Raw genomic sequence first — 18,180 nt, forward strand, 5'->3', positions numbered from 1 at the left:
GCTAACATTGACTTCGGTAGCTTTTAGCTGCCGAAGTAGGGGGTCGAAGTTTTTTTTAAAGAAGCAGTACTTCGACTATCGAATGGTCGAATAGTCGAACGATATTTACTTCGAATGCTTCGATTCAAAGTCGTAGTCATAGTCGAAGGTCGAAGTAGCCCATTCGATGGTCGAAGTAGCCCAAAAAACACTTCGAAATTCGAAGTTTTTTTACTTCGAATCCTTCACTCGAGCTTGATGAATCTGCCCCTTGGTCTACTGGGAACCAAAACTGCCTGTGTATATGAGTCTTGAAAAATCAAGGTGACAGATGCCGTAAAGTTTATACTGGCAACAATAGCATTAAGTAGTGTCACTGCTCTGCACTGCTGTGTGTGTGCATTTCGTCTAATGTATGTGGTTATCATGCTATATATTCTGTTTATAAGATTGGTTATTTTCCCTTTTGTTCACAGAGCATCATCATGGAGTGATTAAAACTTTGCAAGATCACCATGGAGTAACTGAAATGTTGTATTGTTATTGGATTATTATTCTTAAATACATGTTTTGCATGTAATACTGCAGTACTCTGTCCTACTATATATAGCATCCCATACCTAATATTGTTCATTTTGTTATTTTAATTTGGAGCCTGGAGTTTATTATTTTATTTTATTAGGTCAGATCGATAAGTAAGAATATAGAAAGGTAGAAAAGAGTAAAAAGACAAACCAACATAAATACTAATGCTATAAAGACTGAACAGACATCAAGAACAACACCAGCTGCCATATTTGTACCTACTTTGTAGGGCTGCAGGTATGCAAGGCCTTCAAATGAGGCTTCCAGGTAGCAATGGAAACCGATTTCTCATCAGCCGCATAACTACGCCATACACACTACGTGCAGGATATATGATAAAAAAAAAAGAAAAACAAGGCAGAGGGAGCAGGGAATAAAACAAAAATTGAAAAGCAGATTAGTAAACCAATACAAGTCATAGCTTTCTTCATCATTCATAGCATTGATACATGCCTGAGAGGTGGAAGAATACTTTCATAAAATCGCCAGGTGGCTGTCAGATATGTTCGACTGGAATCAGTGGAATAAAACCGCCATGTAGCCTGGTATGAGGAGATAATAAAAAGTACAAGGGAACCAACAAAACGTGAAATAACCAAATTTGTTAAGGAGTATTAATATACCAAGTGCACTGCCTGGGAAAAGTTTTTCTTGTAGTTCTTTTTAATAATAAAAAATGTGATCCTGAAATTTGCAAACCAAAGTAAAATACGCCACTAGGTTGTGTAGTTACTGACTGACTGATCTTTAGAGAATCTGGGGTTACCTTCTTGGGTGCCCTCCCTGCTTGCTGTGCTTAGTGATTTCCCAGGATATTCCAGATAGATTTTCTAATTGGATTCTTAGTGATTAATTAAATTAATATGACTAAAGAATATAGAAATCTTTTGGAACCAGCATTGGACTGGAATGTCAGGACCCACCAGACAACCTTAGATCATGGGCCCCTTCTCCAAAATATTTTTCCTTCTGTCCTAACTCAACCTCTTTATTGTCTTAGTCTATTTTCTTTACAACCTATACTATTCTTCATAGCCTCTTTGTTCCCATACAGCAATAGAGAATGACCAGGAAACTTGGGCCCATCAGAAGTTTTGCCAGCATCCCCAAGGTCTAGTCCGACACTGTTTGGTACACTCATTCCTAAAGTTTTCAATATATTTTGAGTCACCTAATCAAATGAAACCCTAGGAACCCATCTTAAAAAATCTCTTTGGGATAGCTTAAGAAATGATTTTTGCTAGGCAATGCTCCATCTGTAGGTGCATTTTTCTGCCTGTTAAACAAGAGTAGAAAATGAAACCACCCCTAACACTTTGAAAAACAGAAGATGTTAGACGTGATCAGATGTTTATTTTCCTTTTAAAAAACTACCGTTATTACTACCCAATTATCACACTATGGTCCTAGCTACTGCACAATTTAGTGGAAAGTTTTTCTTGCAGTGACCTCCACCCAGGCATCCAATTTTCATAGCAAGCAGTAGTAGAAGCACCTAGAACAGTTAACTATTACAATTTGGTTCAGGGCATTATTAACTATGCAAAACAAAACTATATAGACTGTATAATATTTCTTCTCTAATACTGTTTCACAGCTGGATAGCAATAACTGCAATAAATGGAGAGCAAAGGGGCATTTCTATTTTAATAGAATTCAGAGCAGGAGAAGCTCTATTTGTAAGTAATAAGAATTAATGAACACCTGACACCTTTTATTATGGGATGTAATATCACAGAACACTTTTGAATCCAGTGATAACTATTATTATAATTGTTTATTGATATAACATACAAATATATATACAGTGTCGGACTGGCCCGGCGGGGCACTGTGAAAAAACACGGTGGGCCCCGATCCTCATGGGCCCCCGCCGGGCCAGACCCCCTCTGCAGATATCGGGATTTGAAAAAAAAAAATTCTGCACTGCACAGCTCCATCTGCGCATGCGCGCAAAGGAACTCCATTGTGCATGTGCACCGAGGGATGCCGTTGCGCATGCGCGCCCAGCGGCTATGTGAAGAATTCAAGCTCAGCCGACGTGTCAAAGTAGGGGGCGGGAGGGCCCTGGACAGCAGTCCCGGTGGGCTTCAGGCCCCCCAGTCCGACCCTGTATATATATCCTATAGTATCATGGTTTTGTGTGGTCATAAATCTCCTTGGTGACTTATAATATACTTGTATTTTACAACAGGTGGTTTGGTGTCACTTATATAAGGCTTCATTAAATATGTTTGCTTATTTAATGAGTTTGGGGCTGGGCCTTTGGCCTGAGATTCCAGCCACTGAGGGAGCCCCTTGGTAAAAGTACACATTAGTTTTTATTTACACTATGGGGCAGATTTACTAAGCTCGAGTGAATGTTCGAATTTCAAAAAGTTCGAATTTCTAAGTAAATTTTTGGGTTCTTCGACCATCGAATAGGCTACATTCGACCATTCGACCATTCGACTTCGATTCGGAGTAAAAATCGTTTGAGTATTCGAGCATTCAATAATCAAAGTACTGTCTCTTTAAAAAAACTTTGACTTCATACTTCGCCAAATTATAGCTACGGAAGTGCAATGTTAGCCTATGGGGACCTTCCAGAGTACTTTTCAAATTTTTTTTTGGTCGAATAGAAATCCTTAGATCGATCGATAAAAATCGTTCGAATCATTTGAATCAAACGATTTCATTGTTCGATCGAACAATTTCTATTCGATCGTTCGATCGATCAAATACGAAGTCGAGGGATTTCAATTCGATGGTTGATTTTCGAGGGTTTTAACCCCTCGAAATTCGACCCTTGATAAATACCCCCCTATATAACACTTTTTACATTATTGAATTCTTGTGTTAATGATATCCAGTCTGCATTGTTCCAGCTACAATTTCCAGTTTCTCTAAAGGCTGCAAGGAGCTATAGCAGAAAATGCAGAAACAATGGAGGTGAAATTGCCCTTATTTCTGTGTTTTCCCATGAGCGGGTTAGGGTCTCTGCACTATCCTGATGCCTTTTTTTCTAAATGCTACCCTGGCTGGCAGTGTAGTGCTGTTATTCAGAGTTTGATTATTCATTATGGAGACCTGTAAATATTTAAATCTGTAATTAAATATGTTATGCCAGTAATGACTCATGCAAAATATGCATTTGTAAGGTTAGAAGAAAAAGATTAAGATCAGATGATTAAGAATGATGAAATACAGTTTAAGGAAATAATATTTTCACATTGTAGCATTATATAAGAAAATGCACGCATGTGTGTCTACCATCTCACTAGTGAGGGACATCTGTCCACCAGCCACAAGGACCTTAATCATGTGGTCCTTTAGCTAAAAATGGACTAAAACTGAGGAGGTACTTCAACTAAGGAGGTACTTATGAGATCCATATTATTGTATTTACATTACTTTAGATTTGTACATTTTCTATAACAGACAAATGCAAGCTGTTTCAACACGCATAAATCAAAAGTGTTTCTGATCTGAACAAAGGAAAAAACTGTTAACGAACAGTCAGCTTTTGTATTGGAAACATTAGGAGGAAGAAATTAACACATTTCTAATTTTTCTGTAATGTATAAAAATAATTGTATTAAATAATTGCCAGTGGCATAGCTATAGAGGAAGCAGACATTACGACTGCTCAGACCCAGGAGATATAGATGGTCCAGTCAGGCACTGACTAATAAGCTGTTTCATGAAAACATCCTATTTCCAACGTTTAGGGGATCCTAAAATAGCTACTACTTACAACCCTCAATACTAAGCAGTTGTTTTTTATTGTAACAAACCCTTAAATAAGTGGAAAGGTGGGAATGGAAATTTCCAGTTGCTGTACATGTTACATGAAACAACATGTTGGACAGAGTGGGAATCTGTTGCCCCAAGGAAAAATAACTATATTCATTTATCATTCATGTATGGCTGTACGGAACGCATTTTAGGACATCCTGCTGCGAAATACATCTCCTTCATGCGATGTCCTATGTTTTCGGAATGGTGCATCTGTTGCTTTTACCGTCAGTCATCGTCCAAATCTGCAATCGCACCTGCGTCCTCTACCCTTCATTCTCAGCCGTCATACGAACTGCGCCATCAGTCTTCCCCCTCAGCCCTCCACCCTCGCTCACCACTTCAGAAAGTTATGAATAAGACTGTCGGCTGAAAAGAGAGATCTGCGGGGGAGTACTGAGCAGGGAGGGCGGAGGGACGAGGACTAAAAGGAAGAGGACTGAGGGCGGAAGGCAGAGGATTGAGGGCGGAAGGAAGAGGATTGAGGGTGGAGGATTGAGGGTGGAGGATGGAGGGCTGATGGCGGAGTTGGTAAGACTGAAGGTTGAGAAGGGAGGGTAGAGGACGGAGGTGCGATTGCAGATTTCAACGATGACTGACGGTAAAAGCAACCGATGCGCCATTCCAAAGACATAGGACATCGCATGAAGGAGAAGTATTTCGCTGCAGGATGTCCTAAAATGCGTTCCGTATGGCTGTCATTTTACCCCTCATGCCTCAGAGTTGTACATAGCTATGTAGGACAGAATGTCCTAAAAGTCATTCTGTAACTCACATTGCAAAAATTATTACTTATTATTACTTATTAGCTGACATATCACTTACATCTGTACTGCATATGTAAAATATCCAAAAATGCACATGTTAAATATTCAGAAGCAGTGCATTTGGTACTAGTTTTCCTGTGTTCAGCCATCTTAATTTGCTTTCTAAACAAAAAACTACCCTCCATTGTGTTTACTTTGCCAACACCTAGCAAATTAAAGACTTCATAGCCTGACAGAACAAAGTAAAACTATATTCAGTGGCCAAAAGCCAACAGTACAATATATAGTTAAAATATATTTGCAGCTGAATTGTATGAATCATTAAAGGGTAAGTATACCCCTATCATATTTTTTCAGCAAAACTAGGGCAAACAGGGAAATTGAAGCTACTCCATGTTTGGTCCTCCTTGTGAGCTAGATAATTCATTTACCAGATGCATAATGGACTCCTGCTAACAAAACAGTCACAAAATACAGGACAGGGGATTATATACTGGTATTCTAATTACCTACCTCCCAAGGATCAAGGTCCTAGCTAATTATTTTATGCTGTTTATTGTGTTACATAAGTATTACATACCTCCCAACATTTTGGAAGTAAAAAGAGGGACAACATTTTTTTTCGCACTTAGCACAGCAACGTTTTTTTTGACCACGCCCCTTTCTGTGGCCACACCCCATAATTACCATGTTCATTTTACAAAATTTGGCAGGTTATGAAAGTTTGAAAATAATTCTCCTTATCTAAACAGTTTTTTTGTGTCTCAAAATTGTTACAAAGTATCTTATTTGCACCTGTTAGCTGTGCTCTCTGCTAAAAGCCAATTAAGTTAGAAACTTTGTTTATTTTTCTGGCTGGTCAGTGCAGAGAAAATAGGGGCTTTCCAGTACAAATGAGGGACTGCTGGTTGAGCTGTCAAAAGAGGGACTGTCCCTCTGAAAAAAAGGGACAGTTGGGAGGTATGATAGGCTAATGCAATAACAGGCTGAATTACAGCCTGCGGATAAATGCAGGCCAAGAATCAGCCTCTATGCTCTGATCAGCCTACCACTGTGCTTGCCACTGAGTCCGCCTTGGTGCAGACACACAGAGTGGATTTCAGAACTGAAAATGCAGCAGCATATTCATGTGTTTTATTCCCCAAAATGTTCTCCATGTGCCTGCACCCTGGCCGACTCGGTAGCTTCAGTTACAAGCACAGAGGTAGGCTAAACAGAGTATAGGGGCTGGATCTCGGCTTGTGTTTATCCACAGGCCAAGATTCAGCCTGATGTGGCAACAGACTTACATTTATCAAGTTGAATCACAGCACAAGCCAGAGTCAGCATAGTGATATTTTTTATGGAAAACATTGCCATAATGCTCGAAATCTTGAATTACTTTACTGTTACATGTTTTAACTACTGTATATAAATACGGTGTAATTATAACAATAACAGTTACTATTATGTCTCAGCTAGCCTTCCAATACTGCATTAGATACATATAGGGCTATGTGATGAGCGATTTTTTTGCCAGGTTTCTCCGTGAAAAAAACACCCATAGACTCCAATGGGTGAAAAAAACTGTTGCACGTCAAAAATATTATAATATAGGTGATTGACAAGAAGAAGCAAGCAATTCTTTTTCAGTGTGGTGTGCTGCTGCAGGAAAACAGTGGATTGTACAGAGCTGCTTAAGGTATTACAGGTATGGGATACATTATCCGGAAACCCGTCATCCAGAAAGCTCTGAATTACGGGATGGCCTTCTCCCATAGACTCCATTTTATCAAAATCATCCAAATTTTTAAAAATGATTTCCTTTTTCTCTGTAATAATAAAACTGCACCTTGTTCTTGATCCAAACCAAGATATAATCAATCCTTATTGGAGGCAGAACCAGGCTATTGGGTTTATTTAATATTTATATAATTTTCTAGTAGACTTAAGATACGAAGATCCAAATTACCGAAAGATCCATTATCTGGAAAACTACAGGTCCAGACCATTCTGGATAACAGGTGCCATACCTGTATTCTAAAGCCTTTATTAGAAGGCTGTATGTTGCTGAGAATTTTTTTTGTCTTTTATGTGTATGTATGGTAAAGGCCTGATATTCTGCTATGATGTAAACAATGGGATTCAGAAAGGATCTAAAACCCCTGAATACTCTGCTAGAAAGAAAGCTATGATCTAAGACCATATATTTCTCAGAATTAAAGTAAATTTAGTTTTTTCAGAAAAAATACCCTACCCTTTACTTTACACACATACAAATCATATTTAGGCACTAACTCTAATATAAACAATTTTCTCAATACCTTGCATATTCCTGAGATCATGACTCTAAGAAAGATTTATTGGAGTACAAGGTCCCAATTCTCAATTCCATCTAAATCAACTACAAAAGGCATCTGGGAAGCTTCAAACCCTATACATTGTTAGAAGTGGATGCCAAGAGTGTATGGAATACTAGACATTTTCTGAGGGTTAGATGGGAAAATACATAAACTAGAAAGATGTCTGCATGAAAGGTTAGAATGAAACTGTGATATATGATGTTTAGTAGAATTATATAGTTCAGATAATAAAATGAAATTCAGGGCAAGCTAAAATCTAACAAATACAATTACATCTGTCTAAAAATGTTTGATTGCAAATGACAGTTTCTAGCATCTTCACATAGATAAAAAAATATAAAGGCATTTTGACATGAAAGCCGTTTTATTCATTTCAGCTTCAGGGCACATAACCAAAATGTAATGTTCAATATCCAGTACAGTGCATATGTTTAATTTTTTTTACAAAAATAGCAAAAATGTTTTGCTAGTCATATTGGACCTTGAAATCCCCTTTTGTATTTTATATTTAATGAACTACATTTCCTTGTAAAGCTGACTCATTAAGAAATTGGGGGCAGTAAGTCTGCTTCCTTTGGCAGTGGCCTCTTTTTTATGCTTTCCATTATCTGTTAAACCCATATTTGTTATTAATATTATGCAGGCAGGCAATTTCCATTACATACTGTGGGACAGGGATTTTTTTTTACCTCAAGGCTTTGAAGACTCCATAAAGAGTCTGAGCTGATAAAAGATGAGGCCATTTTTTTTATAAACGTTTGTTACTTAAAAGTTCTGTTTTTCTGATACTGTTTATCTTGTGCTTGAATGACTGCCCCCATGGCTACACAGCAGCTTGTTTATATTAACTATAGTTGTGTTTCTGAAGCAAACACACCAGTTCTACCAGTGCAGGGCAACAGTACATTATATTGTCATTCTTTTAAAACACTTTCATGTTTAGATGTTACTGTTCCTTTAATGTCTACTCATGCAGGCTTTCCTGCCTTGTGCATCCCATAAAGTATTCACTATGTACAGACAGTGATGGACTTGTCATGCTGACGCAAGTGAGTTTCAATACACCAGCACTACTACAGAAAAATAGTGTGAAATGGCGAAGTCAATGTTTACTGGTGCCAAGTCCTCCCTATCTGTATATATATATAAAAGCAAACATCTACATGACCTTAATGTGAAAACTTTCTGCAAATTTAAAAGTCTGCCACTTTGCTGTGATCATGGAATGGGTCTAAAAATATAATGACAGCCAGTAGTTTCCACTGTAAACACCAAGACTCCTCATTTCAGACGTAAATCGCAAGGAGACTTTGCTTTCTTAAAAAAGGAGGCAATATCGTCACACTAAATCACTCAATTCAGTGTTTGTTGTACTGAAAGAACTAATATGGCCTTCATTTGACATAGTAACCTTATCAGTAAACACTAAGAAAAAGTTTCTTTTGAAACGGAAAAGAATATGTAGAGGAAATGACATGCTGAATTTGCATTGAGAACTAAAAGTAATTTCCTAACAACACTTGTTATCTATTTACTAAAGTGCAGATACAATTACAGAATTATGTGTGGAATGACATATGCAGGGTTTGTTCCAAAAACATATTTGGAATGTTATAGTTTGCGCCTCTTACCTGAATTAAACTGGCTGCAGGGTTTCTTCTTTTTTCAAAATGCTTTTGCCTGTGTTGTTCTTGGACCTTTAAAGCAAATCCCGAGCCTAGAATACCCTGTAATAGAATTCATAGCTTATGTTGATACATTGCTTTGGCAACATATAGTCCCCTCCTTCCCTGTAATTTATGATCCCTAAATCGCCATAATTCCTACACTGAAATCTTATAAAGGCAAAGGTCTTGCCAATGATGTTTCCCTTTTATTTATTTTACTTCTGGCAATATATTCATTAAAGGAATTGTTCAGTATAAAAATAAAAACTTGGTAAATAGATACTGTATACTGTGAAAAATAAAAAATTTAGTCAAAAATGTAATGTATAAAGGCTGGAGTGACTGGATGTGTAACATAATACCCAGAACACTTCTTCCTGCTTTACAGCTCTCTTGGCTTTCACTGATTGGTTTCCAGTCAGTAACCAATCAATGACTTGAGGGGGGGGGCACATAGGTCATAACTGTTTGCTTTTGAATCTGAGCTGACTCACTGAACAGTTATGTCCCATGTGCCCCTCCTTAAAGTTGCTGACTAACTTAGATTTAGAGAACTGAAAAGCAGGAAGTTGTGTTCTGTAATGTTAGACATCCAGTCACTCCAGCCTTTTTGGATTACATTTTGTATATATTAGAAACATTTTTTATTTTGCAAAAGCTTAGCTATTTGCCCAGTTTTTATTTTTACAATGAGCTGTTCCTTTAAGTCCCAGATTCCACCAAGGGTTTGTCCAGAAAGACTAGGTAAAGGTATTGCAGCGCGTCACAGGGCAAAAAAAAAATAACCTTTATTGGCTAATGAACCGTAATCCAGTGACACCCACCTGCCTGCAGGTGGGCCCTCTTTGCTTGGGGACCTCTAAGAAACCTTTATCTTTTGCTTGAACTCATTTTATGTATGCACACATATAACATAAAATCATTCACATTGTCATCTTCAGCTAAAACTCAATAAAATAATGCTTTATTCAATAATTGTTCAGACAGGTTACAAAAATGCGCACAAGCTACAGCTTAAAAGGCTGCACAAATGAGGCACATTGGCAATGCCCTAATGCCCCTAACATGCATGTTATTTATGAGTACAAGTTAGGGAGCAAATGTGGGCACAGGCCGCAATGGGGCCCTGTAAATACCAACTGCCATGGATTTGTATTTGTTGCAAGGTGGAGAATGCCCCTGTCACAAGTCCAAAGTGATTGAGCACAAATGTGTGCACTTTTGCACCACTTAGTGGCAGGGCCAGTAATAATTAGGGATGTAGCGAACTGTTCGCCGGCGAACTTGTTCGCGCGAACTTCGACCGTTCGCGTCCGCCGAATGTTCGCATTTTGCGTTCGCGTTCGATTCGAATACAAATCGTTCGACCATTCGACCATTCGAATTCCTTCGACCGCTAAAAATCGAACGATTTCCATTCGTTCGAACGATTGTAAGCATTCGATCGAATGAAAAGCATTCGATCGAATGCTTCGATCGTTCGATTCGAATGAAAATCGTTCGATCGAACGATTAAAATCCTTCGATCGTTCGAATCGAACGATTTTAGCGGGTGTTCGAAGTTAGCGAACTGTTCGCGAACGTTCGCATTTTTGCCGGTGTTCGCGAACGGCGTTCGCGAACACCAAATCGGCAGTTCGCTACATCCCTAGTAATAATCAACACATATTGTGTTATTGTTAAAAGAACATACAGAATAAACAGCATAATAAGAAACAATGCCCCTTAGAAAAGAGAGGCCACACAGGAGTGCCCTGAAATCATGTACTGTATGTCACACTACACAGCTTGTATTATCCATTAGGAATTAAATTGCAGTAATGATGTCCCTATAAAGATTTTGTGCTGCTTTATAGGGTTGTGGTCTATGTAATATAATAAGAAAATAAAGTAGAATGTACTATTTTAATTAAAACTGATTTATTACAACTATTTACACGTGACATAACCGAATCACATAAATGACTCCCCTTGCTACTAACAGTCATCACTTTGATTACTTTGAAAAATTACAATTTAATACCATCCTACTTTATTGACTGCCATTTCACATGTTAATTTAGAATGTTCTTTCGCTGGTTTTGCCATTTTAATTGGGCTCACATAATCAAGATCACCCACTATTATCAAAGTATTAAAGTCTATCTGGTGGCCTCATTATAAGCTTTTGTAGCAGACATTGATCTAAAGGAGAATGCAAAGCTCAATAAGGGAAGTCTCTGGTGGACAAAGACTAATATGCATGCTACAAATCAAACTTGCAATCTGAAAGGAGGAAATTACCTTCATTATTTCAAAATAATAGTATATACTTTTTTAAATATAGCTGTATAAATTGCAAGAGAGATTGCAGACAAAATAAGACATAAAACATTCAAACTGTCTCCATTGCCTTTAGTGCAGGCTTTTACGTTGCTTACTATTATGAAGTTATATAAAACATTATTTTGTCTTCTTTATCTACATAAGTATATCTTTATACACAACATTGTACTTTATTCTCCTTTAGTTGTTTTAAGTAACTGAGTGAACAATATCCAATAAAAACTAAAATCAGAAGACAAGTCCACAGAATATTTAAAAAAACACTATATAGCTAAAAAGTATCTGATACTCCATCTAAAATAGCACGTCCTCTCTTGGGACAATGCTTGATGCATTCCAAACTGTCTCCAGAAGCTATGTCAGCATGAGGCCTAGGGTGTTGGAGAGCCAAACAAACCTACTATCTCCATGTGTAATTCCAGAAATCAGCTAGAGTGGTATCATGGTCACTACCATTGGACATCTTAGATACATCTTCTGGAATGACAAATGGCATCTGCCAGTCTGATAGAACAGAAACGTCTGTATTTAGCAGATGGCAGGCAGGGCCAGAACTAGGGGTAAGCAGAAGAGGCACCTGCCTAGGGTTATGATATGGAGGCACTGGGCAGGTAACTATCTTCTGCCTAACCCTAGTCCATGTTTGATCTCCCCTCTCCTGCTCTGCTCTCCCCTCTGCCACCACTGTGTTACCTTGGGCCCCCATGTGACATAATCGTGCTTCGCCACATACACACGGTGTGGGGGGTCAAGGTGGTTGGCCGGGTTGCTTGTGATGGCTTGGACTGATGGCTGGAGAATACTACCAGCCTGAATGCATAATGCTGATGGTAAACTTTGGTCGAGAAGGTATAATGCTCTGAGTTCTGAATTCTGCACTTAAATCCATTTCTCAAAAGAGCAAACAGATTTTCTTATATTTAATTTGGAAATCTGACATGGGGCTAGACATATTGTTAGTTTCCCAGCTGCCCACAGTCATGTGACTTGTGCTCTGATAAACTTCAGTGACTCTTTACTGCTGCACTACAAGTTTGAGTGATATCACCCCCTCTCCCCCAGCAGACTAACAACAAAACAATTGGAAGGTAACCAGATAACAGCTCCCTGATACAAGATAACAGCTCCCTGGTAGATCTAAGAACAGCACTCAGTAGTAAAAAGCAAAGTCCCAATGAGACACATTCAGTTACATCGAGTTGGAGAAACAACAGCCTACCAGAAAGCAGTTCCATCCTAAAGTGTTGGTTCTTTCTACAAGCACATGACCAGGCAAAATGACCTGAGATGGCTGCCTACACACCAATATTATAAATTGAAAAAAATACACTTGCTGGTTCAGGAATGAAATTTTACATGGTAGAGTGAATTATTTGCAGTGTAAACAGTGTAATTTAGAAATAAGAACTACACCATAAAAATCATGACAGAATCCCTTTAAAGGAACAGTAACACCAAAAAAGGAAAGTGTTTTAAAGGAATGACAATATAATGTATTGTTGCCCTCCGCTGGTAAAACTTGTGTGTTTGCTTCACAAACACTACTATAGTTTATATAAACAAGCTGCTGTGTAGCCATGGGGCAGCCATTCAAGCACAGGATACACAGTAGATAACAGATAAGTTCTGAAGAATCCCATTGTATACTACAGATCTTATCTGTTATCTGCCAAGTATCCTGTGCCTTTTCTCCTTTTTCAGCTTTGAATGGCTGCCCCCATGGCTACACAGCAGCTTGTTTATATAAACTATAGTAGAGTATCTTAAGCAAACAAACCAGTTTTACCAGGGCAGAGCATCACTACATTATATTTTCATTACTTTAAAACACTTTTATTTTTTGGTGTTACTGTTCCTTTAAGGCTACAGTGTAAAAGGATATTCTTTTCTGTACTTTTCTGTATCAGCACAATAACGCCCACCAAGCCCACAATACAATATGTATGGAATTGGTTTTTGAGACATAAGTAGAAATTTTGAGTTACGTACACAGTGCCCTGTAGGATGAAATGGAATGCCGACTGAAAGCCAGGCCTGATCCCCAACATTCATTTCTAAACATACTAATGCTCTTGTGGCTCAGTGGAAGCAAATCCCACCAATGGTCCAATGTATGATGTAAAGCATTCCCAGATGAGTCAGTTACTGAAATAACATGTAGTACAGGCAGGTGTCCACTTTTTGCCATATAATTTAAATTAAACTAGTTTACTTGACCATATTAATTGCATAGCTAGGAGGTGATCTATTGATGCGCAATATCATTGCAACACTGCTTACATTTTACAATTTTCAGACTCCTTAATGCCTTGATTAATGATTCAGAGGTGCAACAGAGCAATATATTGTTCAAACATTCTACCAAATGATAACATAAATCTGCACTACTAAACGTGTCAGTTCTTTAAATCTTTTTTTTGGTGTGGAGTTTAAGCATAATTTGGTTATTTGGGGGGATTCACACACCTAATGGTGACCGACTGTACTGAAATGTGTTGACCCTAAACTCATATCTCCCAAACTTTCTTATACTTCCATGTACATTTTTTATCATTTCCCTACAATATTCACCAATTTCCATATTTTTGGAAACAAAAAGGAAAAGCAGAATATTTATATTTCCATACAGATTTTTCTTGAAAGATGTTCATATTATTTTAATTGGGATTCAGGTGTTGAATTGTTTAGGTAACTTGGTTTTTATACTCACTGCAGGTAATGCAAAAAAAGAAATTCCAAGCAGAGCAAATCCAGCTGAAAGAAGCCTTCCGAGCCATGACTGGGGGGTTTTATCTCCATAGCCAATGGTAGTCAATGTGATCTATAAAATGACCAATGGAAATAGCATATATCACAAATTAGTTGCAGTAGAATATATAGAGAATTTACTACAATTTGTATTGCAATTTGGTTTTAAATTAATCTGCCATTTCATTCTCCAAACTGTATCAAAATAAGAAGTACAGAAAACCTCCTACTTTCCATTTCTTTTTCAGAATCCCCCAAGTCTTATTTGGCAATATAAACTATATTGCACTTGATCATTGTGTTTTCCCTGCAAGACTTACCTTCTTATGCCAAGTGCATGTATCCCTCACTCCTGTATCCCAAGCTCATGTGTTCCTTGTTCCTGATTCCAGTCTTACTGTCCTGATCCCTACCTTCATGGATTTCCCAGTATTGACCTTTGCCCGTGTATTGACAATTCTTTGGATCCTGCTTTTGTACTGCATTTTGGTGTGTTTGAACTGTGACCTGGACTATTCTCTCGCCACTCGATTCTGTACTGCTGCGGATTCCCCGGTTCTGACCTTGGCCTGTTTCTGACTATGATTCCTGTTGCTGTTTCCTTCACGGCCTGTACTGTGGTTTGCACTGTTTCTGTAAGTTTATTCTTTATTAAACTGTGTTATTATGGCTTCAAGACTCTGTCCTGCTATCTATGGGTATACCCCAGGCTGTCCACCTTACCTATTACCTCCTAAGTACCTCTATGCCGTGTCAGAGCATTACAGTCAGCTCTCATAAAGGGCCAGATTTAAATCAATAAGAAAATTTTATTTTTTTGGTTTATCACATGAAAATTTATGGATGAGATTTATCTGGAGAAGAAGTTCTAGTTATAAAGTTCGAGTTTCTTCCCAATGACTTCAATAGAGTTTCCACGTGATAAAGTGAGATACGTTTTTCTCATTGAATTGCATCTGGCTCTATGGGAAAATCTGGAATTGAATTAGGAAATTAGTTTTTCTCATTAAACTGAATCCGGCCCAAAGTTTGGATTTTTTTTTACACAAGGAAAATGATGAGATCTTTCTATAATTTGTTTTTCCCATTAATATATACTGTATGTATGCTACTACACTGATTCCTTGTATTAAGCAGTCTCATCGGTTCAGAAAAGATATACTTTCATTTATTTCTTTGAACCTCCTCTGCCGCTGGACCACACTAAAAGCTACCATTTAAATTCAGATTAGACCTGTTTTAGAAAAAAACATTTGTGCAATGAATTACTATACCTATAGTCTGACCTTAGTAAGTAGACTTGTTCTTGGAAATCGGTAAAGCATCGGAGGAGATATGTGTATTTAGTATGACTAATGTTACTTAGGGTTGCGTAGCATGTGGCAGTAGTGCTTCTACAGTAGCAACAGCCATCATTAATATGAATATTCTCAATGCACCACAGTTTAACACAAGAATACATTTTAGGGCAGATTTATCAAAGGTCGAGGTAAATTTTCGAATGAAAAAAAATCTAATTTCGAGCAATTTTTATGTACTTTGACTAGGGAATAGTCCAAATTCGATTTGAATTTGTAAAAAATGTACTGTCTCTTTAAAAATTCGACGTCAACTATTTGCCATCTAAAACCTGATGAATTGCTGTTTTAGCCTATGGGGGACCTCCTAGAACCTATTTGGAGTCAATGATTAAAGGTTTTTTTTGGGAAAAACTTTGAATCGAATTAGATTGAATGCGATATGCCTTCGATTTGTAGGATTCTAATTTGGCCTAATACGGACATATTCGATCAAAAACAACCTATTCAATCGAAAAAAACTTTGACTTAATTTCAGTTGGTCTTTTTGAATTTGAATTTTTTCAATTCCACCCTTCATAAATATGCCCCTTTATGTTATTTTTCTTCACTGAGAGCTCATAGACTTAAAGATCTAAAAATCATTATTCTGAAAAAAGAATAGCAGCAATTACGACAACTAGCAAAAAGACAACCAATCAATGAAGATAAGTAGCAGCCTAATTAACAATAACAGACCTTTAAAAACCCAGATGTAGTTTACTTTGGCAAAACAATCTACATGACTTGAGAGTTTATTAAGAAAAACACATTTATTTTATACACATTATACATTATACTGTTATCCCTGTTAGCAAAGAAGAAATAAAAACAATTTGACGCAGGTCTATTACTAACATAACTGTACTTGCCAGAAATTGATTTTCAATAATGAGTGTTCAGTCAGCTGTCGTGGGATACACCAAAGAATCAAAGTATCATTATGAACACTGCAAATTTAGTTAATCATTTCTTTTAAAGGTTTGTTGTCCAAATTTGTTTTGTACTTTTATATTAAAAAATGCAACATGGGCTTTTATTAGAGAAAAAAGTATATAGAATACAGTATAGAGGAACTACTAGACAGTTTTTGGTATACCTGCAAAAGTTCAGAACAGACATCTTCATAATATAGATATTAGTTAATGTTCAATTAATGTGACAATAAGGATAGAAATATAGTGGCAAAGGCTGGTATTTCTAACTGGTTTCTCCAAATGGTAGCTTCACATTCATGAGAAGACCAGGCTTTCTTATGGAGCATCTCATCTCCTGTTGCTCTTTATGTTAATGCTTTATTGTTCTCTCTACAGAGTAGTGAGTCTTACAGCCATTCATGTTCTAAATGATCATATTTTGGCTTTTCTTCGTGTATGGTCAGTTTTAAAAGATATAGGGATTTGTGACGACATATTGTAAGAGGCCTGGTGATGTAGATGAGAGGACACTGGGAGTAGATTGGAAGGATTGGGTCACAGCCAGGAAAGGGTAATATGCTTATATAAAGAACTTGTTTTCCCCCACTTCAAAATATGTACCAAAAAGTATACCAATCAACATGAAATGATTTAGCTTTCAATGTCAGACTGGGACAGCAGGGGCCCACCCGAAAACCTTTGACCAGGGGCCCACCAATAAATCTTAGACCAGAGGCCTACTATTTTTCTTCCTCTCCTCACTCAACCTCTATTCTCCTAATCTCCATATATTTAGCTGCTTTGTTCTCATAGAAATAGGGAATGGCCATTAAATAGGCCAAATGTTTAGCTGCAGGAGGGGCCACTGACACCTGGGCCCACCAGGACTTTTCCTGGTATCCCGGTGGGCCAGTCCGACACTGTTAGCTTTAAAGGGGTTGTTCCCCTTCCAAACACTTTTCAATTCAGTTGTTTTTAGATTATTCCCCAGAAATGAAGACTTTTTTCAATTACTTTCCATTATTTATTCTTTACTGTTTTTAAAAAATCTAAGTTTAAAGTAGAATATTCGTGTCTCTGGTGTTTGAGTCTGGCCGCTCACTAATTCAGGTGCAGACTCTAAACTGCTACAATGTTGCAACATTTAGTTGATACATTTCTCAGCAGCATCTCTGGCGTATTAGCAACTATTGTATCAATTCTAACAGCTGCCTGTAATGAAACCCAGAGATTCTACTCAGCAGGGACAAAGATAAGTAATGTATCAACTAAATGTATCCATTTAGAACGGTTAAAGAGTCCCCAGCTGTTTTAGAAGGTGAAAAATTAAACTTTACACAATATTAGAAAAACGGTCACAGATAGGAAATAGAAAGTAATTGGAAAAAGTCGCTATTTCTGGTGATCTATCTTAAAAGAAATCGTTGTTGAAACGTGAACAAACCCTTTAAATATATGTGTATAAGTAAATTACAAAATTAGCATTTTTATTAAACATGTATTTATATAGCGCCAACATATTGCGTAGCACTGTAATTTAACATTTAACTTAATATCACTAATTAACAAATTAGTGAAGCAGTTAATCAAATCAATGAAATATATAAAAAAAGATGACTTGTACAGTATCGAGAGCATAATGAACAGTTGCCTCCATTCACTTTCAATCAATTATGCATTGTTCATTGTGCAACTAATAGTAAATTCGTTCACAAGCCTGAACAATTCCATCAATC

General features: G+C 37.4%; 1 protein-coding gene across 3 annotated transcripts in view; it reads right to left on the reverse strand.

The window, feature by feature from the left end:
* kcnq5.S (potassium channel, voltage gated KQT-like subfamily Q, member 5 S homeolog) overlaps positions 1 to 18,180 on the reverse strand; it is a 263,575-nt gene that overhangs the window by 35,501 nt on the left and 209,894 nt on the right. For 2 of the 3 annotated variants that reach the window (XM_018265498.2, XM_041564678.1), the window contains exons 6-8: positions 14,153 to 14,263; positions 9,082 to 9,177; positions 787 to 881 (exon numbers count right to left, since the gene is read on the reverse strand). In XM_018265498.2, coding sequence (XP_018120987.2) covers positions 787 to 881; positions 9,082 to 9,177; positions 14,153 to 14,263 — 302 coding nt within the window. Of the gene's footprint in view, positions 1 to 786; positions 882 to 1,017; positions 1,107 to 9,081; positions 9,178 to 14,152; positions 14,264 to 18,180 lie in introns of all 3 variants that reach the window. The other variant, XM_041564679.1, reaches the window with a different exon arrangement.

The sequence above is a fragment of the Xenopus laevis genome, chromosome 5S (genome assembly GCF_017654675.1).
Source record: "Xenopus laevis strain J_2021 chromosome 5S, Xenopus_laevis_v10.1, whole genome shotgun sequence".
Classification (NCBI taxonomy): Eukaryota; Metazoa; Chordata; class Amphibia; order Anura; family Pipidae; genus Xenopus; species Xenopus laevis.